Source organism: Hyperolius riggenbachi, chromosome 2 (genome assembly GCF_040937935.1).
Source record: "Hyperolius riggenbachi isolate aHypRig1 chromosome 2, aHypRig1.pri, whole genome shotgun sequence".
Taxonomy (NCBI): Eukaryota; Metazoa; Chordata; class Amphibia; order Anura; family Hyperoliidae; genus Hyperolius; species Hyperolius riggenbachi.
This window is the reverse complement of record NC_090647.1, coordinates 711159-736970: the sequence shown is the minus strand read 5'-3', so window position 1 is coordinate 736970 and position 25812 is coordinate 711159. Positions and strand designations below refer to the sequence as shown.

General features: G+C 46.8%; 1 protein-coding gene across 2 annotated transcripts in view; it reads right to left on the bottom strand.

The window, feature by feature from the left end:
- Positions 1 to 1920: 1920 nt before the first annotated feature.
- The window catches only part of LOC137545331 (aldehyde dehydrogenase family 3 member B1-like), a 469940-nt gene continuing 446048 nt past the window's right edge, over positions 1921 to 25812 (bottom strand). For both annotated transcript variants that reach the window (XM_068266442.1, XM_068266441.1), the window contains 2 exons: positions 2702 to 2801; positions 1921 to 2405 (listed from right to left, as the gene is read on the bottom strand). In XM_068266442.1, the coding sequence (XP_068122543.1) occupies positions 2212 to 2405; positions 2702 to 2801 (294 nt within the window). In that variant the 3' untranslated portion in view covers positions 1921 to 2211. The remainder of the gene's footprint in view (positions 2406 to 2701; positions 2802 to 25812) is intronic.

Sequence of the window (25812 nt, the reverse complement as noted above, 5' to 3'; positions counted from 1 at the left end):
GTATAGGGCAGGCAGTGGAGGTGTGGTCAGCTCTCGGTTCAGTGCACACTGCTGGGGCCTGGAAACAGCAGGGAGGGGGCAGGGGGGGGGTCAGTAATCATCAGGGGAGGGGCTGTGCCTTCCCTGGCCCCAGTATAGGGCAGGCAATGGAGGTGTGGTCAGCTCTCAGTTCAGTGCACACTGCTGGGGCCTGGAAACAGCAGGGAGGGGGCAGGGGGGGGGGTCAGTAATCATCAGGGGAGGGGCTGTGCCTTCCCTGGCCCCAGTATAGGGAAGGCAGTGGAGGTGTGGTCAGCTCTCAGTTCAGTGCACACTGCTGGGGCCTGGAAACAGCAGGGAGGGGGCAGGGGGGGGGGGGTCAGTAATCATCAGGGGAGGGGCTGTGCCTTCCCTGGCCCCAGTGTAGTGCAGGCAGTGGAGGTGTGGTCAGCTCTCGGTTCAGTGCACACTGCTGGGGCCTGGAAGCAACAGGGAGGAGGCAGGGGGGGAGGGTTTCAGTAATCATCAGGGGAGGAGCTGTGCCTTCCCTGGCCCCAGTATAGGGCTGGCAGTGGAGGTGTGGTCAGCTCTCAGTTCAGTAGTTCAGTGCACACTGCTGGGGCCTGGAAACAGCAGGGAGGGGGCAGGGGGGTCAGTAATCTTTAGGGGAGGAGCTGTGCCTTCCCTGGCCCCAAGTATAGGGCAGGCAGTGGAGGTGTGGTCAGCTCTCGGTTCAGTGCACACTGCTGGGGCCTGGAAGCAACAGGGATGGGGGCAGGGGGGGGGGGGGGGGGTCAGTTATCATCAGGGGAGGGGCTGTGCCTTCCCTGGCCTCAGTATAGGGCAGGCAGTGGAGGTGTGGTCAGCTCTCAGTTCAGTGCACACTGCTGGGGCCTGGAAACAACAGGGAGGAGGCAGGGGGGGAGGGTTTCAGTAATCATCAGGGGAGGAGCTGTGCCTTCCCTGGCCCCAGTATAGGGCTGGCAGTGGAGGTGTGGTCAGCTCTCAGTTCAGTAGTTCAGTGCACACTGCTGGGGCCTGGAAACAGCAGGGAGGGGGCAGGGGGGGGGGTCCAGTAATCATCAGGGGAGGAGCTGTGCCTTCCCTGGCCCCAAGTATAGGGCAGGCAGTGGAGGTGTGGTCAGCTCTCAGTTCAGTGCACACTGCTGGGGCCTGGAAACAGCAGGGAGGGGGCGGGGTCAGTAATCATCAGGGGAGGAGCTGTGCCTCCACTGGCCCCAGTATAGGGCAGGCAGTGGAGGTGTGGTCAGCTCTCAGTTCAGTGCACACTGCTGGGGCCTGGAAACAGCAGGGAGGGGGCAGGGGGGGGGGTCAGTAATCATCAGGGGAGGGGCTTTGCCTTCCCTGGCCCCAGTATAGGGCTGGCAGTGGAGGTGTGGTCAGCTTTCAGTTCAGTGCACACTGCTGGGGCCTGGAAACAGCAGGGAGGGGGGCAGGGGGGGGCAGTAATCATCAGGGGAGGAGCTGTGCCTTCCCTGGCCCCAAGTATAGGGCAGGCAGTGGAGGTGTGGTCAGCTCTCAGTTCAGTGCACACTGCTGGGGCCTGGAAACAGCAGGGAGGGGGCAGGGGGTCAGTAATCATCAGGGGAGGAGCTGTGCCTTCCCTGGCCCCAGTGTAGTGCAGGCAGTGGAGGTGTGGTCAGCTCTCGGTTCAGTGCACACTGCTGGGGCCTGGAAACAGCAGGGAGGGGGCAGGGGGGGGGGGGGCAGTAATCATCAGGGGAGGGGCTGTGCCCTCCCTGGCCCCAGTATAGGGCAGGCAGTGGAGGTGTGGTCACATTCAGTTCAGTCTGATTTGAAGCTCTCTGTCCATCTGATCTCCCCCTCTCTCCATGGTGTGTCCACAGACAACACAACTAAACCAATCTCCACCTTTTCTGAAGATTTCTAAGGACAGAAGAATTCACTCATGAGACACAGTCTGGATTATATTACAATTTTATGACATACAAATAACACATAGAAAGTAAAAATTGATCAGTTTGGCATTTTGTGTGTTTAAAATACTGACAGAAAATCCATTGTCCAGTCGTTTTCTCCAGCCACCTGGAATTGATTGGACAATTATTCATCCAATCAGAGGAGGACACAAAATCCAGCCAATCACAGGAGGACACAGGATCTAGCCAATCAGAGGAGGACACAGAATCCAGCCAATCACAGGAGGACACAGAATCCAGCCAATCACAGGAGGACACAGGATCTAGCCAATCACAGGAGGACACAGGATCCTTTCTTCTTGACCTCAGTCATGGAGAGGATGAAGTTTAGATGGCTGTCACTATATGGTGGATACCGCACGTCGTTTAACTTCTCTCGCCCATCACTACGAATCACACATGCCCGCTTATGGGAGAAGGTGTCAAAGCTGAACTTGCCATGGTACATGCCCATCCCGCTGTGCCCTGCAATATGAGAAGAGGGTCACTACACCACTGCCCAGCTGTCCTTCATCATACATTCTTCTGTGTCTGGGGGACATAGTGCTGGGATCTCTACACCCAGGAGTTCCCAGACCCCCTGCTAGACTCTACATGTTTCATATTATAGACAATGTACAACGGGAAAAGCCCAACCAAGGAATAACCAGTAGGGATCCAGTCACCTCTGCAGGGGGATGTGTGGGGGATAGTGGGCTATAGGTGAATGGCCAATCACATTGCAGAGCATAATATAGGCAGCCGCTGGGATTTCTACTCACCGACTCCTCCGAAAGGCAGAGAGATGATGGTGGTTTGCATCATCCCATCATTAGCGCAAAATCCACCGCTGCTTGTCCTCTCCAGGAAATCATAGACAATCTGTGTGTAACCAACAAATAGTGAGTCCTTCAAAAGGGACCAACTACTAATCATCCATACAACCTATTGATCATCTATGCCAGCTACTGATCATCTATGCCAGCTACTGATCCTCTATATCAGCTACAGATCATGTATACCAGCTACTGATCATCTATGCCAGCTACTGATCATCTATACCAGCTACTGATCATCTATACCAGCTACTGATCATCTATACTAGATACTGATCCTCTATACCAGCTACTGATCCTCTATATCAGCTACAGATCATGTATACCAGCTACTGATCATCTATACCAGCTACTGATCATCCATGCCAGCTACTGATCACCCATACCAGCTACTGATCACCTGTACAGCTACTGATCCTCTATACCAGCTACTGATCCTCTATACCAGCTACTGATCCTCTATACCAGCTACTGATCATCTATACCAGCTACTGATCATCCATGCCAGCTACTGATCACCCATACCAGCTACTGATCACCTGTACAGCTACTGATCATCTATACCAGCTACTGATCACCCATACCAGCTACAGATCATGTATATCAGCTACTGATCATCTATACCAGCTACTGATCATCTATACCAGCTACTGATCATCTATACCAGCTACTGATCACCCATACCAGCTACAGATCATGTATATCAGCTACTGATCATCTATACCAGCTACTGATCCTCTATACCAGCTACTGATCCTCTATATCAGCTACAGATCATGTATACCAGCTACTGATCATCTATACCAGCTACTGATCATCTATACCAGATCATCTATGCCAGCTACTGATCATCCATACCAGCTACTGATCATCTATACCAGTTACTGATCATCTATACCATTACCAGCCACTGATCATCTATACCAGCTACTGATCAGCTATGCCAGCTACAAATCATCTATTGCAGCTACAGATTATCTATTGCAGCTACAGATCATCTATACCAGCTACTGATTCTCTATATCAGTTACAGATCATCTATACCAGCTACTGATCATCTATACCAGCTACTGATTCTCTATATCAGTTACAGATCATCTATACCAGCTACTGATCATCTATACCAGCTACTGATTCTCTATATCAGTTACAGATCATCTATACCAGCTACTGATCATCTATACCAGCTACTGATTCTCTATATCAGTTACAGATCATCTATACCAGCTACTGATTCTCTATATCAGTTACAGATCATCTATACCAGCTACTGATCATCTATACCAGCTACTGATTCTCTATATCAGTTACAGATCATCTATACCAGCTACTGATCATCTATACCAGCTACTGATTCTCTATATCAGTTACAGATCATCTATACCAGCTACTGATCATCTATACCAGCTACTGATTCTCTATATCAGCTACAGATCATGTATACCAGCTACTGATCACCTATACCAGCTACTGATCACCTATACCAGATCATCTATGCCAGCTACTGATCATCCATACCAGCTACTGATCATCTATACCAGTTACAGATCATCTATACCAGCTACTGATCATCTATGCCAGCTACTGATCATCTATACCAGCTACTGATCATCTATACCAGCTACTGATTCTCTATATCAGCTACTGATCATCTATACCAGCTACTGATCACCTATACCAGATCATCTATGCCAGCTACTGATCATCCATACCAGCTACTGATCATCTATACCAGTTACAGATCATCTATACCAGTTACAGATCATCTATACCAGCTACTGATCATCTATACCAGTTACAGATCATCTATACCAGCTACTGATCATCTATACCAGTTACAGATCATCTATACCAGCTACTGATCATCTATACCAGCTACTGATCATCTATACCAGCTACTGATCATCTATACCAGCTACTGATCATCTATGCCAGCTATTGATCATCTATGCCAGCTACTGATCATCTATACCAGCTACTGATCATCTATACCAGCTACTGATTACCCATACCAGCTACTGATCATCTGTACCAGTTACAGATCATCTATACCAGCTACTGATTATCTATACCAGTTACAGATCATCTATACCAGCTACTGATCATCTATACCAGCTACTGATCATCTATACCAGCTACTGATCATCTATGCCAGCTATTGATCATCTATACCAGCTACTGATCCTCTATACCAGCTACTGATCATCTATACCAGCTACTGATCACCTATACCAGCTACTGATCATCTATACCAGCTACTGATCATCTATACCAGCTACTGATCATCTATGCCAGCTACTGATCATCTATACCAGCTACTGATCCTCTATACCAGCTACTGATCATCTATACCAGCTACTGATCACCCATACCAGCTACAGATCATGTATATCAGCTACTGATCATCTATACCAGCTACTGATCATCTATACCAGCTACTGATCATCTATACCAGCTACTGATCACCCATACCAGCTACAGATCATGTATATCAGCTACTGATCATCTATACCAGCTACTGATCCTCTATACCAGCTACTGATCCTCTATATCAGCTACAGATCATGTATACCAGCTACTGATCATCTATACCAGCTACTGATCATCTATACCAGATCATCTATGCCAGCTACTGATCATCCATACCAGCTACTGATCATCTATACCAGTTACTGATCATCTATACCATTACCAGCCACTGATCATCTATACCAGCTACTGATCAGCTATGCCAGCTACAAATCATCTATTGCAGCTACAGATTATCTATTGCAGCTACAGATCATCTATACCAGCTACTGATTCTCTATATCAGTTACAGATCATCTATACCAGCTACTGATCATCTATACCAGCTACTGATTCTCTATATCAGTTACAGATCATCTATACCAGCTACTGATCATCTATACCAGCTACTGATTCTCTATATCAGTTACAGATCATCTATACCAGCTACTGATCATCTATACCAGCTACTGATTCTCTATATCAGTTACAGATCATCTATACCAGCTACTGATCATCTATACCAGCTACTGATTCTCTATATCAGTTACAGATCATCTATACCAGCTACTGATCATCTATACCAGCTACTGATTCTCTATATCAGTTACAGATCATCTATACCAGCTACTGATCATCTATACCAGCTACTGATTCTCTATATCAGCTACAGATCATGTATACCAGCTACTGATCACCTATACCAGCTACTGATCACCTATACCAGATCATCTATGCCAGCTACTGATCATCCATACCAGCTACTGATCATCTATACCAGTTACAGATCATCTATACCAGCTACTGATCATCTATGCCAGCTACTGATCATCTATACCAGCTACTGATCATCTATACCAGCTACTGATTCTCTATATCAGCTACTGATCATCTATACCAGCTACTGATCACCTATACCAGATCATCTATGCCAGCTACTGATCATCCATACCAGCTACTGATCATCTATACCAGTTACAGATCATCTATACCAGTTACAGATCATCTATACCAGCTACTGATCATCTATACCAGTTACAGATCATCTATACCAGCTACTGATCATCTATACCAGTTACAGATCATCTATACCAGCTACTGATCATCTATACCAGCTACTGATCATCTATACCAGCTACTGATCATCTATACCAGCTACTGATCATCTATGCCAGCTATTGATCATCTATGCCAGCTACTGATCATCTATACCAGCTACTGATCATCTATACCAGCTACTGATTACCCATACCAGCTACTGATCATCTGTACCAGTTACAGATCATCTATACCAGCTACTGATTATCTATACCAGTTACAGATCATCTATACCAGCTACTGATCATCTATACCAGCTACTGATCATCTATACCAGCTACTGATCATCTATACCAGCTACTGATCATCTATGCCAGCTATTGATCATCTATACCAGCTACTGATCCTCTATACCAGCTACTGATCATCTATACCAGCTACTGATCACCTATACCAGCTACTGATCATCTATACCAGCTACTGATCATCTATACCAGCTACTGATCATCTATGCCAGCTACTGATCATCTATACCAGCTACTGATCCTCTATACCAGCTACTGATCATCTATACCAGCTACTGATCACCCATGCCAGCTACAGATCATCTATTGCAGCTACTGATCATCTATACCAGCTACTGATTCTCTATATCAGTTACAGATCATCTATACCAGCTACTGATTCTCTATATCAGTTACAGATCATCTATACCGGCTAATGATCCAGCCAGTTTCTTCCCTTGCTGTAAGAATAGACCGGAAGCACGGCTATCTAGATAGCTAGAGCAATCCATACCTTATTTATTTAATGTTCTGAACTTTGCCAGCGTCAGCTCATTCTATACTATAGTAGCATTTGCACATTTTATTCTTCTTATTATTATTTATATAGCGCCGACATCCTACGCAGAGCTGTACAGAGTATATTGTCTTGTCACTAACTGTCCCTCAGAGGAGCTCGCAATCTAAACCCTACCATAGTCCTATGTCTATGTATATATCGTGTAGTGTATGTATCGCAGTCTAGGGCCAATTTTAAGGGGAAGCCAATTAACCTATCTGTATGTTTTTGGGATGTGAGAGGAAACCGGAGTGCCCGGAGGAAACCCGCACAGACACGGGGAGACCATACAAACTCCTTGCAGATTTTGACCTGCCTGGGATTCGAACCAGGGACCCAGCGCTGCAAGGCGAGAGTGCTAACCACTACGCCACCGTGCTGGCATTTTAGTCTCTGGTGTGAGTGTATATAAAATATATATATATATATATTATTGGTGGGGAGCAGGAGGGGTTAAGGGAGAGGGGCCCAAGTCTGCTACTTTGCTTAGGACCCCATTTGGCATTAACCCGGCTCTGCCAGATACTGATCCTATATACCAGCTACTGATCATCTATACCAGCTACTGATCATCTATACCAGCTACTGATCATCTATGCCAGCTAATGATCATCCATACCAGCTACTGATGATCACCCATACCAGCTACAGATCATCTATACCAGCTACTGATCCTCTATACCAGCTACTCAACACCTATAACAGCTACTAATCATCTATACCAGTTACTGATCATCTATACCAGCTACAGATCATCTATACCAGCTAATGATCACCCATACCAGCTACTGATTACCCATACCAGCTACTGATCATCTATACCAGCTACTGATCATCTATACCAGCTACTGATCATCTACACCAGCTACAGATCATCTATACCAGCTACTGATTACCCATACCAGCTACTGATCATCTGTACCAGCTACTGATCATCTGTACCAGCTAGTGATCATCTATACCAGTTACTGATCATCTATACTAGCTACTGATCATCTATTCTAGCTACTGATCACCTATACCAGCCACTGATCACCCATACCAGCTACTGATCATCTATACCACCTATTGATCACTTATACATAAAAACTGAGATCATCTATACCAGCTACTGATCACCTATACCAGCTAATGATCCTCTATACCAGCTACTGATCATCTATACCAGCCACTGCTCACCTATACCAGATATTGAGATTACCTATACCGGCTACTAATCACTTATACCGACTACTGATCATCTATACCAGCTACTGATCATCTATGCCAGCTACAGATCATCTATACCAGCTACTGATCACCCATACCAGCTACTGATCACCCATACCAGCTACTGATCACCCATACCAGCTACAGATCCTCTATACCAGCTACTGATCATCTATACCAACTACTGATCCTCTATAACAGCTACTGATCATCTATACCAGCTACTGATCCTCTATACCAGCTACTGATCATCTATACCAGCTACTGATCACCCATGCCAGCTACTGATCATCTATACCAGCTACTGATCACTCACATCAGCTACAGATCATCTATACCAGCTACTGATCACCCATGCCAGCTACTGATCATCTATACCAGCTACTGATCACTCACATCAGCTACAGATCATCTATACCAGCTACTGATCATCTGTACCAGCTAGTGATCATCTGTACCAGCTAGTGATCATCTATACCAGTTACTGATCATCTATACTAGCTACTGATCACCCATACCAGCTACTGATCATCTATACCACCTATTGATTACTTATACAAAAAACTTAGATCATCTATACCAGCTACTGATCCTCTATACCAGCTACTGATCCTCTATACCAGCTACTGCTCACCTGTACCAGATACTGAGATTACCTATACCTGCTACTGGTCACTTGTACCGGCTACTCATCATCTATACCAGCTACTGATCCTCTATACCAGCTACTGATCACCCATACCAGCTACTGATCATCTATACCAGCTACTGATCCTCTATGCCAGCTACTGATCACCTATACCAGCTACAGATCGTCTATACCAGCTACTGATCATCTATACCAGCTACTGATCATCCATACCAGCTACTGATCACCCATGCCAGCTACTGATCATCTATACCAGCTACTGATCACTCACATCAGCTACAGATCATCTATACCAGCTACTGATCACCCATGCCAGCTACTGATCATCTATACCAGCTACTGATCACTCACATCAGCTACAGATCATCTATACCAGCTACTGATCATCTGTACCAGCTAGTGATCATCTGTACCAGCTAGTGATCATCTATACCAGTTACTGATCATCTATACTAGCTACTGATCACCCATACCAGCTACTGATCATCTATACCACCTATTGATTACTTATACAAAAAACTTAGATCATCTATACCAGCTACTGATCCTCTATACCAGCTACTGATCCTCTATACCAGCTACTGCTCACCTGTACCAGATACTGAGATTACCTATACCTGCTACTGGTCACTTGTACCGGCTACTCATCATCTATACCAGCTACTGATCCTCTATACCAGCTACTGATCACCCATACCAGCTACTGATCATCTATACCAGCTACTGATCCTCTATGCCAGCTACTGATCACCTATACCAGCTACTGATCGTCTATACCAGCTACTGATCATCTATACCAGCTACTGATCATCCATACCAGCTACTGATCACCCATACCAGCTACTGATGCTCTATACCAGCTACTGCTCACCTGTACCAGATACTGAGATTACCTATACCTGCTACTGGTCACTTGTACCGGCTACTGATCATCTATACCAGCTACTGATCATCTATACCAGCTACTGATCATCTATGCCAGCTACTAGGGATGATCGGAACAAATGAATTCCGTGCTGCCGGAATTTGCGGATTCCACCAGGTCTAAATTCCATCGCTATGAAAATTCCACCGGATTTTTTCAAAATTCCGCGGAATTCCGGATTCCGATGGAAAATTTAAAATAATCACAAATGGAACCTTGTTTTGCTATATGGTAGCCCATAGACCCTATACACTGTTCCCTTTGTCCTTCCTTCCTCCTCCCTCCTCCCAGAGGGAGGAGGGTCTCGTCTTCCAGGGAATTGTAGGATTTCAAAAGCCAGCTCAAAAGCCAGGTCTTGGCCTGGAATTGAACTCAGGTCTGAGTGCGTGGTAGGTAGCTCACTTTACATTTTAAAAGCCAACTCACATATATTGGTTGGGCCCAGGATTTGGACCCAGGCCTACCGCGTGGTAGGCTGCTATCCTAACCATTACACCACCCACATAACACACACTACAATGCTACATGCTGAAGCCAGCCTAGCATGTACCATTATGATATATCCAAGAGAAAAATCTGCTTGCTTATGGATTTGTAGGATTTTATTTTACTCTCGAAAAAAGCCTTATTAAACAGAGTTTAATATGTAGTTAACAAACAGTTATACCATACATTCTCAAAAGCATAACTGTGGGCTCAGTTGTAACCTATAAAGTAACCCATGGGTCCTCACAGTCAATCAATAGAACAGTTGGAGCATAGAAACAGTCCATACTTAGCTTCCTGTGTAGGATGCGATTGTGGAAGGTGGTGAATTGAAAAAGTCCATCCTGAGTAACACCTTCATTTTGCTATATGAGTGGACTTGTTCATTGAGGTATGACTTAATATAAACCATATCAGAAAAGGAAACATAGAAAGAAACATAAAGAAAGAAAAATAAAAAGAACAGCATCAACCTGTCAGATATTAATACTGTTGTTGAAAAAAAAGCTTGACCAATGCGATTGTTAATATCAGGCATTAAGTATAATATAATATATTATGTTGTAATATGATATATGATATAATATGATATAATTTATGTGACCAAAAGTTGCGGTAGAAAGATGGTGGCTAAGTCGACCCGTGTTGGTTTGGGTTAAGAGCCAATGAAAGTGGTAGCTTGTGGATAGGAGTGGGTGGCCAATTAGGATTCAATTATTAATGAGAGGTGTGATCCAAACTCAGATTCCAACCAGGGCCTCCAAATATCTAGGAAGGTAACCAGGTCGTCTTTGGTTAATCCCATAAGATATTCGTTAATACAGATATTGTTTATCCTTTGCACTATTTTATCCCAATTAATATCTTTGGATAACCAGGATTGGGCAATTTGAATTCTGCAAGCTGTGGTGAATTTTGAGAACAATAAGTTCTGTCTATTTGAGAGAACATCAATCCTGAGATTTAATAAAGCATACAATGGGGAAAAGTTGATTGTAGTTCCCCATAAATCCTGAGTGAGTCTGAAGATCTTTTCCCAAGCTTTGGTCACTAGTAGGGGGCATTCCCACCATATGTGGAGGAAACTTCCTAGCTTACCGCATGATCTAAAGCATAGATTGGAGTGTGTATTGGAGAATTTGCTAAGACGAATGGGAGTTAAATATGCTCTGTATATTGTTTTCAAGGATGTTTCGATTAATGATACATTGTTAGAGCAATGCGCTGTGTTTCTCCAAATCTTATGCCAGGTTGGATCAGAGATTGATATCTGTAGGTCTTGTTCCCAAGCTTGTTGGTAAGTTTAGTATCATTTGTTGGGGTTATCAAGGCTTTATAGATCAAAGATATGGTTTTGGGAATCTCTCCTTTTGATGCTAGCTGGGATTCTATTATGGTGGGGGTAAATGGCGAGTGCTTTGGCCAGGTTTTGTTATAATAGTGGGATATTTGGGTGTACCTGAAGTATTCTTTTAGAGGGATGTTGTGATTGGATCTCAGTTCCTGAAAAGAAATTATATTGCCTTTCCTAATAAGGTCAGAGAATCTGGTAAATCCCTTTTGTTGTGTGATGATCTGCTCAGCTGCCTGTGCAGGCAGGCAGCTTTTTGACCATTGTTTTGATTTGCATGCTGCAGGACTCTGGAAAGAAGAGCTTCTGTCAGTTTTGCAGCTTGTGCTTGCTGAGGAATTTGCATACGTTGTCATGCAAATTGCCTGGCCACATTCATTGGAGGCGTGTACTATAAGTACTATGTGTGTCCCACAATGCTTGGCTGGTCATAAGGATTTCGTCCTATGTAACACTCCTGGTGGGGTATCAGCCTTACTCTCTGTTTGAAGAACAGCTTAGAGTAATTCCTGAATCTGCGCTAGGCAGGTTTTCCCTAGTGCAGTTAGGATTGTTTATCTGTTTGTTTGTTCTGTTGCCATTGTCCTGTCCCAACGGTGGTCGACAGGAAATGGTTCTGATCTCTGTTCTTGGAGTATAGCTGGTGCAGCGGTTGCTACCAGCTATCTCTTCTGTTCTGTCTCTTTGGATCGCGCTAGCCACTTTTCGCTAGCGCTGTGGATCCTTCTGTTCTGTCTCCTTGGATCGCGCTAGCCACTTTTTGCTAGCGCTGTGGATCCTTCTGTTCTGTCTCCTTGGATCGCGCTAGCCACTTTTCGCTAGCGCTGTGGATCCTTCTGTTCTGTCTCCCGGGATCGCGCTAGCCACTTTCCGCTAGTGCTGTGGATCCTTCTGTTCTGCTACTCTGTACCTGGATCGCGCTAGCCACTTTCGCTAGTGCTGTGGATCCTATCTCTCGCTTGTCCCTGTTTTCGTGTATATGTCTTGTCTGCTACGAATGCTTCCTGGAGGCTCGGTGAGGTAACCGTTAAGCAAGCGCTCGCGTCCTCTGTTTCATGTTTGTCTGTCAATGGTTAGTTAGGCCTGCTTGTCTCTATTGTGCTTATCACGTGGAGACTGCGCATAACCGCGTGCACTGTTGCGAATGAGTGCGGTGTTCGCGGTTAGCTAGCGTTTGTTATTTTCCATATCTCCTCATTGTATTATTTGCTGTGCCTTTGCTAACCTCGTATTCTGTTCTGATCTGCCTTGTGTCACGTCTGGCGATCGCACCTCTCGCGATCGCGTTCCTGTTTCATATCTGCTGTTGTGTGTGCACTGTCGCGGGGTGGCGACTAGGTTGGTGCACACACATACAACCTGTCCCTTTGCTCGTCTCATTCGCAATCGCCTCTCTTGCGATTGCGTTCTGTGCTTCGTACAATTCCTGTCTGGCATTTGTGGAGGTACAGAGGATTGGTTCCTCTGCACTCCCCAGCGCCATCTGCCGACAGGAGCTTTCCTCTACGGGTGCGTAGCACCTTTTGCTGGGTGCCTGCAAATTTACGCTTGTGGAGGATTTCCGCCGTGTCAGTGCACGCGTTGTGCGCTGCTCACGGAGAAAGTTCCACAATCGTTACATGTTGCCACCAATCAAAATATTTGTGCTCTAGACCTAGGGTGAAGTCTGGATTAAGAGCCAAGGGGGATAGTTTGGAGTGGTAGGATATCAGCTTGTATTTATACCTTAGGATATTCCATAAGCGTAGTGATTCTTTAAGGAAAGGATTGCTTGTTGATTTAGCGAGGACTGGGTTTTTCGAGGACCATAGGAGATCTTGTAGTTTATAGTGAGAGATGGAGGAATTTTCGAGTTCTATCCATTGGGAGACGTGTGTCTTGAAAGTTGTACTAAGGGACTGGGCTAGTCTGGCCGCTTCATAGAATTTTAGGCACCCCTAATCCCCCTTCTGATTTGTGTCTATATAAGATGGATGCTTTTATTGAGGGTCTTTTGTTTCTCCAGATGTATTGGAGTAGTGTTTTTTGGAAATCCTCTAATTGTTTTTTTGATATGGGGATGGGTAGGTTTCGGAACAGGTACAAGAGTCTGGGAAGGATCATCATCTTAATCGAGGTGATTCTCCCCAGCCAAGATATGTTAAGTTTATTCCACTGTAAAATTTTGGATTTAAGTTGCTTAAAAAGGGGGGAATAATTCCGTTCATAAAGAGAGTCTAGATTTTTTGTGATGTGGATCCCCAGATATTTAAGTGATGAGTCTTTCCAGGTAAACTGGAAGTTACTCTGCAGTAATACTTCCTCTGATGGGCTATGATTTAGAAGAAGGGCTTCCGTTTTGTCTGGGTTAGCTCTTAGTCCGGATGCTAGTCCAAAGGAACTTAAAGAGTTTTAATAGAATCGGTAGGGAGGTATGTGGGGTCGTTATTGTCAATAAAAGTTCATCGGCGAATGCACTGCACTTGTATGTTTTACCATCTACGTTAAGGCCTTTTATATCTGGGTTAGATCTGATGGATTCTAGTAGGGGTTCGAATGATAAGATAAAAAGGGCGGGTGACAGCGGGCATCCCTGTCTGCTGCCTCTTTCTATACTGAAATTTTGGGACTCATATCCTGCGGTGAGTATTGTGGCAGTGGGGTTGGAGTAGAGAATTTTTAAGATATTTAGGAATTGTCCAGAGAATCCAAATTTAATTAAAGTTGCGTATAGGTAGTCCCAATTAAGGGAGTCAAAGGCCTTCTCTATGTCAACCGCTAAGAGTGACATAGGAAGGTCCTTTAAGTTACTCTGGTGTATTAAATTACAAATTTTCCTGACATTGTCAGTTCCTTGTCTCGCTTTGACGAATCCCACTTGATTGGTCTTGATTAGTTGGGGGATTATATCGTTTAGTCTAAAGGGCTAGGATCTTCGTCAGTATTTTGTGGTCAATATTTATGAGAGAAATAGGTCTATAATTCTTACAGAGTGTGCTATCTTTGCCCTCTTTAGGAATGACTGTTATTGTTGCTTTATTAGATTCTGTAGAAATTGGAAGGCCTTCCCTGATAGCGTTTAGGTATGTTTGTAAATGAGGGGAAATGGAGTGTTTAAACAATTTATAATATTGGGCTGAGAAGCCGTCTGGTCCTGGGGCTTTTAAGGGTTTGAGTCCATCTATGACCATATCTATATCCTTGAGGGAAAAAGGTGCATTTAACATTTCTAATTGGAGTTGAGGGATTTGGGGGAGATTAATGTCGCTTAAGAATTTGTTGATAGTTTCGGGAGTGGATGATTTGTTGTTTTTATATAAATTTATGTAAGAATTACTGAATAGTTTTGTGATTTTAGCGAGGTTGTGCGTTATTCCTCCTCCAAATGTTTTTAGGGGGTTAAGTTTGTTGGCTTTCTTCTGTCCCAAGAGTTTACGTGCTAAGGTGGAGTTGGCTTTTTTTTAAACCCTAGCCATCTAAAGGTTTTGGCAGTTTCTTCTACCAGAATAGTATCTAATTTCTCTCTTGTTTGTTGGATTTGTTTTAGGGCAGAGACTGACATACTAGTGCTGTGCGTGCGCCAGAGATCCTGAAGGTGTTTCTCCAGCAATTCTTTCTGAGCTATCTTGTTCATTTTTAGAGAGTTGTTGAGACTAATTATCTGTCCTCTGATGAATGCCTTGTGTGAGTCCCACCAGGCACTTATCGAAGTATCGGAAGGTTTATTGTGGAGGAAAAATTCTTCTAGTAAAGACTTGATTTTAATAGCTATCTTTGGATTATTTAGTACAAAAATTGGGATCCTCCATTTAGGTTTGTTAGGGAGAGAGTGAAGTGGCGTATATTTAGTAATAACCATAGAGTGGTCTGACAGTGGGGAATGAACAATTTTTGAGTTCTTAAGGCCAACCGTGAATAGTTTTGAGGCAAAAATGTAGTCTAGTCTCGACATGCTATGGTGAGGATGAGAGAAAAAAGTAAACTCTTTCTTTTGGGGGTGTGATTCTCTCCATGAGTCTATAAGGTTGTTTTCTTTAAGGAGTCTAAAAAATGATTTAGGCGGTTGTGGTCTATTTTGGGAGACAGCGTGGGAGTGGCAGTCCAGGTTCGGGTTAACTACTAGATTCAGATCTCCCCCTAATATCATGTTTCCGCTTTTAAATTTTTGTATTAAGTTTGAAAGATCAGCAAAAAATGTACCACTTTTGGTGGAGGGAGCATATATATATTTATGAATATGATCTCCTTTCCTTCTATTTCACCCTCCAGTATTATAAATCTTCCTTCTTTGTCCGTATGTTTACTTTTTAGAGAAAAAGGAAGATTTTTGTGAATTAAAATAGCTACCCCATTCCTCTTTGAGGAGGGGTGATTGGAAAGAAACACCTTGGGGAAATCCTTATGGAAATATGCTGGGAAAGAGGACTTGGTGAAATGCGTTTCTTGCAGAAATATTATATCTGCATTCTTGGTTTTATAATACTTTAGACACTTGGCTCTTTTTTGGGGGGCTATTGAACCCCTGTACATTATGTGAGATAATTATGTTTTAGAGGGGTGGTACGTTCCTTGCCAATCTAGACATGATTACATATAATAGCACATTCGTAGAAAGTGAATAAACCATACGGGTCAGACTATTATAGGAAAATAAAGTTCCATCAAACATTAGGCCTTTGCATGGAAAGAGCCAAGGATTAGATAGGAAATAGAGGCTGGCAGGAGAAATTAGGATAGAAATAAACTTAAAATATAACAAAAACAACAACGGTTTTGGATGGCCATCACCTTCCATAGGTGAATTGAATATCTCTCTAAAGAGGAGAGATACTTTACCTAAGGAGTGGGAAGTTTGTTAGGGCAACAACAAAACACAGCCCTGCCTGAGTTATCGTCCATCAGCTAGTGGAGCCTGACGTTGGGTAATACCTGGGAGATAAAACTATGCTGGATAGCAAGTCCAGTAGGTGGATGCAAAGTTAAGAATCCCAGACATTCCTAGACAATCCTAGACCGACCTAGACAATCCACGGAGCAGCCAAACAGTCTTTAGGTTCCTGGGATTGATCCTATAATGATAGGATATAGAATCTTGCTGCTGTGCGCTTTAAGTGTCACTTAGCCAAGTCGCTGGATCTAATAGCCTGTGGTATCTTAGATGGCGTGATGTGCTTGTCTTTGCTCTTCTTAGTGTTAGAGTGAGGGGCGTCCTGCCAATCCCTTCTCAGCCGCTTGGAGTTGCTTGCTTGATCTGTGATCATTTCTTCGGTTCTGTCTAAGGCATTATTTTCCTTAAGGGCTTTCAGGCCAGCTTGGAGCGATGAGATTTGGTATTTTTTTGAACCAAACTTGAAGATTAACATAAAGGGGAAGCCCCACTTGTACATTATCGCTCTTTTCTGTAGTGCTAAGGTGACTGGCTTGAGCTCTCTCCTCTTAGCTAGAGTGATAGGTGGGATATCAGGATAGATCTGTACCTTATGTTCCCCTATGCCTTGGGTTCCCATGTCTCTGGCAGCCCTCAGGATTTTTTCTTTAGTTTCAGGGTAATGCAGCTTCAGGATTATATCCCTTGGCAGGTCAGATCTCTTAGGGGTCACCAAAGACCTGTGAATTCTATCAAAGCGTAGCAGTTCATCATGGCAGTCGGGGATCAGCGCTTTAAAGAGGGCAGTGACATAATCTTTTATTTCAGTAATAGATTCTGGGACAGACCTGATGCGGAGGTTGTCTCTCCTGCCTCTATTATCAAAGTCCTCCATTTTAGTTTCTAGGGTAGAAATACGGTCATCCTGTGTGGACTGGGTGTCTTGAACTGCGCTAATGGCGTCTGCCATGTCGTCTACCCTGTTCTCCAGTCTGGCCGTTCTCTCCCCAATGTCGTCAATCTGTGCTGACAAGGTACTTACGGCTGATCGGATTTCTGAGGTAAGGGTCTCCTTTAGGTCGGCGATCATCTCTGTAATGCCTCTCAGGGTGTCTGCATTGTGCGCGCTGATATCCTCTGCAGTGTCTGGCTGAGACTGGTTCTCGGCAGATCTAGCGGGCGCCATCTTGGGAGCGGTGTTGTCCCGTGGTTTAAAGAAATCCAATGCTCTTGCCGAGGAATCCTTCTTGGTAAGTGCCATAGCTGGATGCTACAGGTTCCCGGGAGTCTGTGGAGGTTATCTCCGTTCTGTTCAGTCTTCTGGGTCAGACGCTATTCCAGAACAGGTCAGAGCTGTGAGCGGAGCTTACTGAGTTTCCATCCATCTCAGTCCGCGCCGCGCATGCGCCATTTTTGGATTTGTAGGATTTTAAAAGCCAACTCACATATATTGGCCAGGCCCAGGATTTGAACCCAGGCCTACCGCATGGTAGGCTGCTATCCTAACCATTATACCACCAACACTACATGCTGAAACTTCTTGGAGCAGAATTACTTCCTTCCTCCAAAAGACACACATACATCCCCATAAAATCATTCAACAGTAACTGCATGCACAGTCTTTGTGGTACACAGTCTCTGTGGCGCAATTGGTAATTTTTCTCTTGGATATATCATAATGGTACATGCTAGGCTGGCTTCAGCATGTAGTGTTGGTGGTGGTATAGTGGGGAAGTGAGCTACCTACCACGCACTCAGACCTGGGTTCAATTCCCGGCCAATGTATATAAGCTGGCTTTTGAAATTCTACAATTCCCTGGAAGACAAGACCCTCCGGGAGGAGGGAGGGAGGAAGGAAGAAGAGGAGTCTACTGAGTAGAAAGACTTCTTATTAGGGGGAAAAAAATGTGAATTCCGTAAAATTTCGCGGAAATCCGTTTTGTTCCGCGGAATTCCTAAAAACGGCTATAGCAATTCCGTTCCGTCGCTTCAGAACCGAAATCACCAAATTGCGTCCGGAATCGCGGAATTGAAAATTCCACGGAATGCAGCGACCATCCCTACCAGCTACTGATTGTAACAGTCGCTGGAGCTGCGGCTGCGGGCACGCAGGGTGTCTCCACAGCCGCGTCGCTTTCCTGCTCGGGGGGTTCGCCCGTTCCTCTGGCGTGTAGTATGCCGAGGACGGGATTGTCAGACAGGACCTTTATGCTGGGAGGAGGCGCGTCAGCTGACCAGCCAGTCGGGTGACGTCAGAGGTGACTCACGGCGCTCTGAATTGGCTGATTGCACTGGGCGTGACCGTGGGGTCTCCTCTGCTTCATAAGCCTTCGGTATTCACTCGCAACCTGTCTGCTGTTGCGAATACTTACGTGTTAGTGCTCAGACCTTAGATAGTATCCGGTGTGCTTTGATCTGGGAGGAAACCAGGGATTTCACACAAGACTAGGATTATTTGTATTACTGTATATTTGATATTATGTGTATGACTCTGGCTATCCTCTGACCCTGCTCTTGCTAACTGATTCTGTACTTCTGCCCATCTGACTCTGTTGCTGAACCCTGCCTGAATTATCACTACTCTCTTGCCTGCCGACTTTGTACTGTACCTGCCCGCCTGTTACTGATTCTAGCCTGTCTGACCTTTCTACTCACCAGTGAGACCTGTCACTGGTGAGGTGCTCTTTGCTAGTACTCATCAGCTCCTCTGGTGTGGTGTTCACTGATAGTACCCACCAGCTCCTCTAGTGTGGTGTTCACTGATAGTACCCACAGCACCTCTGGTGTGGTATTCACTGATAGTACCCACAGCTCCTCTGGTGTGGTGTTCACTGATAGTACCCACCAGCTCCTCTGGTGAGGTGCTCGCTGATAGTACCCACCAGCTCCTCTGGTGTGGTGTTCACTGATAGTACCCACCAGCTCCTCTGGTGTGGTGTTCACTGATGGTACCCACCAGCTCCTCTGGTGTGGTGTTCACTGATAGTACCCACAGCTCCTCTGGTGTGGTGTTCACTGATAGTACCCACCAGCTCCTCTGGTGTGGTGTTCACTGATAGTACCCACAGCTCCTCTGGTGTGGTGTTCACTGATAGTACCCACCAGCTCCTCTGGTGTGGTGTTTACTGATAGTACCCACCAGCTCCTCTGGTGTGGTGTTCACTGATAGTACCCACCAGCTCCTCTGGTGTGGTGTTCACTGATAGTACCCACCAGCTCCTCTGGTGTGGTGTTCACTGATAGTACCCACCAGCTCCTCTGGTGTGGTATTCACTGATAGTACCCACCAGCTCCTCTGGTGTGGTGTTCACTGATAGTACCCACCAGCTCCTCTGGTGTGGTGTTCACTGATAGTACCCACCAGCTCCTCTGGTGTGGTGTTCACTGATAGTGCCCACAGCTCCTCTGGTGTGGTGCTCAGCTCACTGATAGTGCCCACAGCTCCTCTGGTGTGGTGCTCACTGATAGTACCCACCAGCTCCTCTGGTGTAGTATTCACTGATAGTACCCACAGCTCCTCTGGTGTGGTGTTCACTGATAGTACCCACCAGCTCCTCTGGTGTGGTGTTCACTGATAGTACCCACCAGCTCCTCTGGTGTGGTGTTCACTGATAGTACCCACCAGCTCCTCTGGTGTGGTGTTCACTGATAGTACCCACCAGCTCCTCTGGTGTGGTGTTCACTGATAGTACCCACAGCTCCTCTGGTGTGGTGTTCACTGATAGTACCCACAGCTCCTCTGGTGTGGTATTCACTGATAGTACCCACCAGCTCCTCTGGTGTGGTGTTCACTGATAGTACCTACCAGCTCCTCTGGTGCGGTGTTCACTGATAGTACCCACAGCTCCTCTGGTGCGGTGTTCACTGATAGTACCCACCAGCTCCTCTGCTGTGGTGTTCACTGATAGTACCCACCAGCTCCTCTGGTGTGGTGTTCACTGATAGTACCCACCACCAGCTCCTCTGGTGTGGTGTTCACTGATAGTACCCACCAGCTTTTCTGGTGTGGTGTTCACTGATAGTACCCACAGCTCCTCTGGTGCGGTGTTCACTGATAGCACCCACAGCTCCTCTGGTGTGGTGTTCACTGATAGTACCCACAGCTCCTCTGGTGTGGTGTTCACTGATAGTACCCACAGCTCCTCTGGTGTGGTGTTCACTGATAGTACCCACCAGCTCCTCTGGTGTGGATTTCACTGATAGTAACCACAGCTCCTCTGGTGTGGTGTTCACTGATAGTACCACCAGCTCCTCTGGTGTGGTGTTCACTGATAGTACCCACAGCTCCTCTGGTGTGGTGTTCACTGATAGTACCCACCAGCTCTACTGGTGTGGTGTTCACTGATAGTACCCACAGCTCCTCTGGTGTGGTGTTCACTGATAGTACCCACAGCTCCTCTGGTGCGATGTTTACTGATAGTACCCACAGCTCCTCTGGTGTGGTATTCACTGATAGTACCCACCAGCTCCTCTGGTGTGGTGTTCACTGATAGTACCCACAGCTCCTCTGGTGTGGTGTTCAATGATAGTACCCACAGCTCCTCTGGTGTGGTGTTCACTGATAGTACCCACAGCTCCTCTGGTGTGGTGTTCACTGATAGTACCCACAGCTCCTCTGGTGTGGTGTTCACTGATAGTACCCACCAGCTCCTCTGGTGTGGTGTTCACTGATAGTACCCACCAGCTCCTCTGGTGTGGTATTCACTGATAGTACCCACCAGCTCCTCTGGTGTGGTGTTCACTGATAGTACCCACCAGCTCCTCTGGTGTGGTGTTCACTGATAGTACCCACCAGCTCCTCTGGTGTGGTGTTCACTGATAGTGCCCACAGCTCCTCTGGTGTGGTGCTCAGCTCACTGATAGTGCCCACAGCTCCTCTGGTGTGGTGCTCACTGATAGTACCCACCAGCTCCTCTGGTGTGGTGTTCACTGATAGTACCCACCAGCTCCTCTGGTGTGGTGTTCACTGATAGTACCCACCAGCTCCTCTGGTGTGGTGTTCACTGATAGTACCCACCAGCTCCTCTGGTGTGGTGTTCACTGATAGTACCCACAGCTCCTCTGGTGTGGTGTTCACTGATAGTACCCACAGCTCCTCTGGTGTGGTATTCACTGATAGTACCCACCAGCTCCTCTGGTGTGGTGTTCACTGATAGTACCCACCAGCTCCTCTGGTGCGGTGTTCACTGATAGTACCCACAGCTCCTCTGGTGCGGTGTTCACTGATAGTACCCACCAGCTCCTCTGGTGTGGTGTTCACTGATAGTACCCACCAGCTCCTCTGGTGTGGTGTTCACTGATAGTACCCACCAGCTCCTCTGGTGTGGTGTTCACTGATAGTACCCACCAGCTCCTCTGGTGTGGTGTTCACTGATAGTACCCACCAGCTTTTCTGGTGTGGTGTTCACTGATAGTACCCACAGCTCCTCTGGTGCGGTGTTCACTGATAGCACCCACAGCTCCTCTGGTGTGGTGTTCACTGATAGTACCCACAGCTCCTCTGGTGTGGTGTTCACTGATAGTACCCACAGCTCCTCTGGTGTGGTGTTCACTGATAGTACCCACCAGCTCCTCTGGTGTGGATTTCACTGATAGTAACCACAGCTCCTCTGGTGTGGTGTTCACTGATAGTACCACCAGCTCCTCTGGTGTGGTGTTCACTGATAGTACCCACAGCTCCTCTGGTGTGGTGTTCACTGATAGTACCCACCAGCTCCTCTGGTGTGGTGTTCACTGATAGTACCCACAGCTCCTCTGGTGTGGTGTTCACTGATAGTACCCACAGCTCCTCTGGTGCGATGTTCACTGATAGTACCCACAGCTCCTCTGGTGTGGTATTCACTGATAGTACCCACCAGCTCCTCTGGTGTGGTGTTCACTGATAGTACCCACAGCTCCTCTGGTGTGGTGTTCACTGATAGTACCCACAGCTCCTCTGGTGTGGTGTTCACTGATAGTACCCACAGCTCCTCTGGTGTGGTGTTCACTGATAGTACCCACAGCTCCTCTGGTGTGGTGTTCACTGATAGTACCCACCAGCTCCTCTGGTGTGGTGTTCACTGATAGTACCCACCAGCTCCTCTGCTGTGGTGCTCACTGATAGTACCCACAGCTCCTCTGGTGTGGTGTTCACTGATAGTACCCACCAGCTCCTCTGGTGTGGTGTTCACTGATAGTACCCACCAGCTCCTCTGGTGTGGTGCTCACTGATAGTACCCACCAGCTCCTCTGGTGTGGTGTTCACTGATAGTACCCACAGCTCCTCTGGTGTGGTGTTCACTGATAGTACCCACCAGCTCCTCTGGTGTGGTGTTCACTGATAGTACCCACCAGCTCCTCTGGTGTGGTGTTCACTGATAGTACCCACAGCTCCTCTGGTGTGGTGTTCACTGATAGTAACCACAGCTCCTCTGGTGTGGTGTTCACTGATAGTACCCACAGCTCCTCTGGTGTGGTGTTCACTGATAGTACCCACCAGCTCCTCTGGTGTGGTGTTCACTGATAGTACCCACCAGCTCCTCTGGTGTGGTATTCACTGATAGTGCCCACAGCTCCTCTGGTGTGGTGTTCACTGATAGTACCCACAGCTCCTCTGGTGTGGTGTTCACTGATAGTACCCACCAGCTCCTCTGGTGTGGTGCTCACTGATAGTACCCACAGCTCCTCTGGTGTGGTGTTCACTGATAGTGCCCACAGCTCCTCTGGTGTGGTGTTTACTGATAGTACCCACAGCGTCTCTGGTGTGGTGTTCACTGATGGTACCCACCAGCTCCTCTGGTGTGGTGTTTACTGATAGTACCCACAGCTACTCTGGTGTGGTGTTCACTGATAGTACCACCAGCTCCTCTGGTGTGGTGTTCACTGATAGTACCCACCAGCTCCTCTGGTGTGGTGTTCACTGATAGTACCCACCAGCTCCTCTGGTGTGGTGTTCACTGATAGTACCCACCAGCTCCTCTGGTGTGGTATTCACTGATAGTACCCACAGCTCCTCTGGTGTGGTGTTCACTGATAGTACCCACAGCTCCTCTGGTGTGGTGTTTACTGATAGTACCCACCAGCTCCTCTGGTGTGGTGTTCACTGATAGTACCCACCAGCTCCTCTGGTGTGGTATTCACTGATAGTACCCACCAGCTCCTCTGGTGTGGTGTTCACTGATAGTACCCACCAGCTCCTCTGGTGTGGTGTTCACTGATAGTACCCACCAGCTCCTCTGGTGTGGTGTTCACTGATAGTACCCACCAGCTCCTCTGGTGTGGTGTTCACTGATAGTACCCACCAGCTCCTCTGGTGTGGTGTTCACTGATAGTAACCACAGCTCCTCTGGTGCGGTATTCACTGATAGTACCCACAGCTCCTCTGGTGTGGTGCTCACTGATAGTACCCACCAGCTCCTCTGGTGTGGTGTTCACTGATAGTGCCCACAGCTCCTCTGGTGTGGTGTTCACTGATAGTGTCCACAGCTCCTCTGGTGTGGTGTTCACTGATAGTACCCACAGCTCCTCTGGTGTGGTGTTCACTGATAGTACCCACAGCTCCTCTGGTGTGGTGCTCACTGATAGTACCCACAGCTCCTCTGGTGTGGTATTCACTGATAGTACCCACAGCTCCTCTGGTGTGGTATTCACTGATAGTACCCACCAGCTCCTCTGGTGTGGTGTTCACTGATAGTACCCACAGCTCCTCTGGTGTGGTGTTCACTGATAGTACCCACAGCTCCTCTGGTGTGGTGTTCACTGATAGTACCCACCAGCTCCTCTGGTGTGGTGTTCACTGATAGTACCCACAGCTCCTCTGGTGTGGTGTTCACTGATAGTACTCACAGCTCCTCTGGTGTGGTGTTCACTGATAGTACCCACAGCTCCTCTGGTGTGGTGCTCACTGATAGTACCCACAGCTCCTCTGGTGTGGTATTCACTGATAGTACCCACAGCTCCTCTGGTGTGGTGTTCACTGATAGTACCCACAGCTCCTCTGGTGTGGTGTTCACTGATAGTACCTACAGCTCCTCTGGTGTGGTGTTCACTGATAGTACAACCAGCTCCTCTGATGTGGTGTTCACTGATAGTACCCACAGCTCCTCTGGTGTGGTGTTCACTAATAGTACCCACAGCTCATCTGGTGTGGTGTTCACTGATAGTACCCACAGCTCCTCTGGTGTGGTATTCACTGATAGTACCCACCAGCTCCTCTGGTGTGGTGTTCACTGATAGTACCCACAGCTCCTCTGGTGTGGTGTTCACTGATAGTACCCACCAGCTCCTCTGGTGTGGTGTTCACTGATAGTACCCACAGCTCCTCTGGTATGGTGTTCACTGATAGTACCCACCCGCTCCTCTGGTGTGGTGTTCACTGATTGTACCCACCAGCTCCTCTGGTGAGGTGTTCACTGATAGTACCCACAGCTCCTCTGGTGTGGTGTTCACTGATAGTACCCACAGCTCCTCTGGTGTGGTGTTCACTGATAGTACCCACCAGCTCCTCTGGTGTGGTGTTCACTGATAGTACAACCAGCATCTCTGGTGTGGTGTTCACTGATAGTACCCACCAGCTCCTCTGGTGTGGTGTTCACTGATAGTACCCACCAGCTCCTCTGGTGTGGTGTTCACTGATAGTACCCACCAGCTCCTCTGGTGTGGTATTCACTGATAGTACCCACAGCTCCTCTGGTGTGGTGTTCACTGATAGTACCCACAGCTCCTCTGGTGTGGTGTTCACTGATAGTACCCACAGCTCATCTGGTGTGGTGTTCACTGATAGTACCCACCAGCTCCTCTGGTGTGGTATTCACTCATAGTACCCACCAGCTCCTCTGGTGTGGTGTTCACTGATAGTGCCCACAGCTCCTCTGGTGTGGTATTCACTGATAGTACCCACAGCTCCTCTGGTGTGGTGTTCACTGATAGTACCCACCAGCTCCTCTGGAGTGGTGTTCACTGATAGTACCCACAGCTCCTCTGGTGTGGTGTTCACTGATAGTACCCACAGCTCCTCTGGTGTGGTATTCACTGATAGTGCCCACAGCTCCTCTGGTGTGGTGTTCACTGATAGTTCCCACAGCTCCTCTGGTGTGGTGTTCACTGATAGTACTCACAGCTCCTCTGGTGTGGTGTTCACTGATAGTACCCACAGCTCCTCTGGTGTGGTGTTCACTGATAGTACCCACCAGCTCCTCTGGAGTGGTGTTCACTGATAGTACCC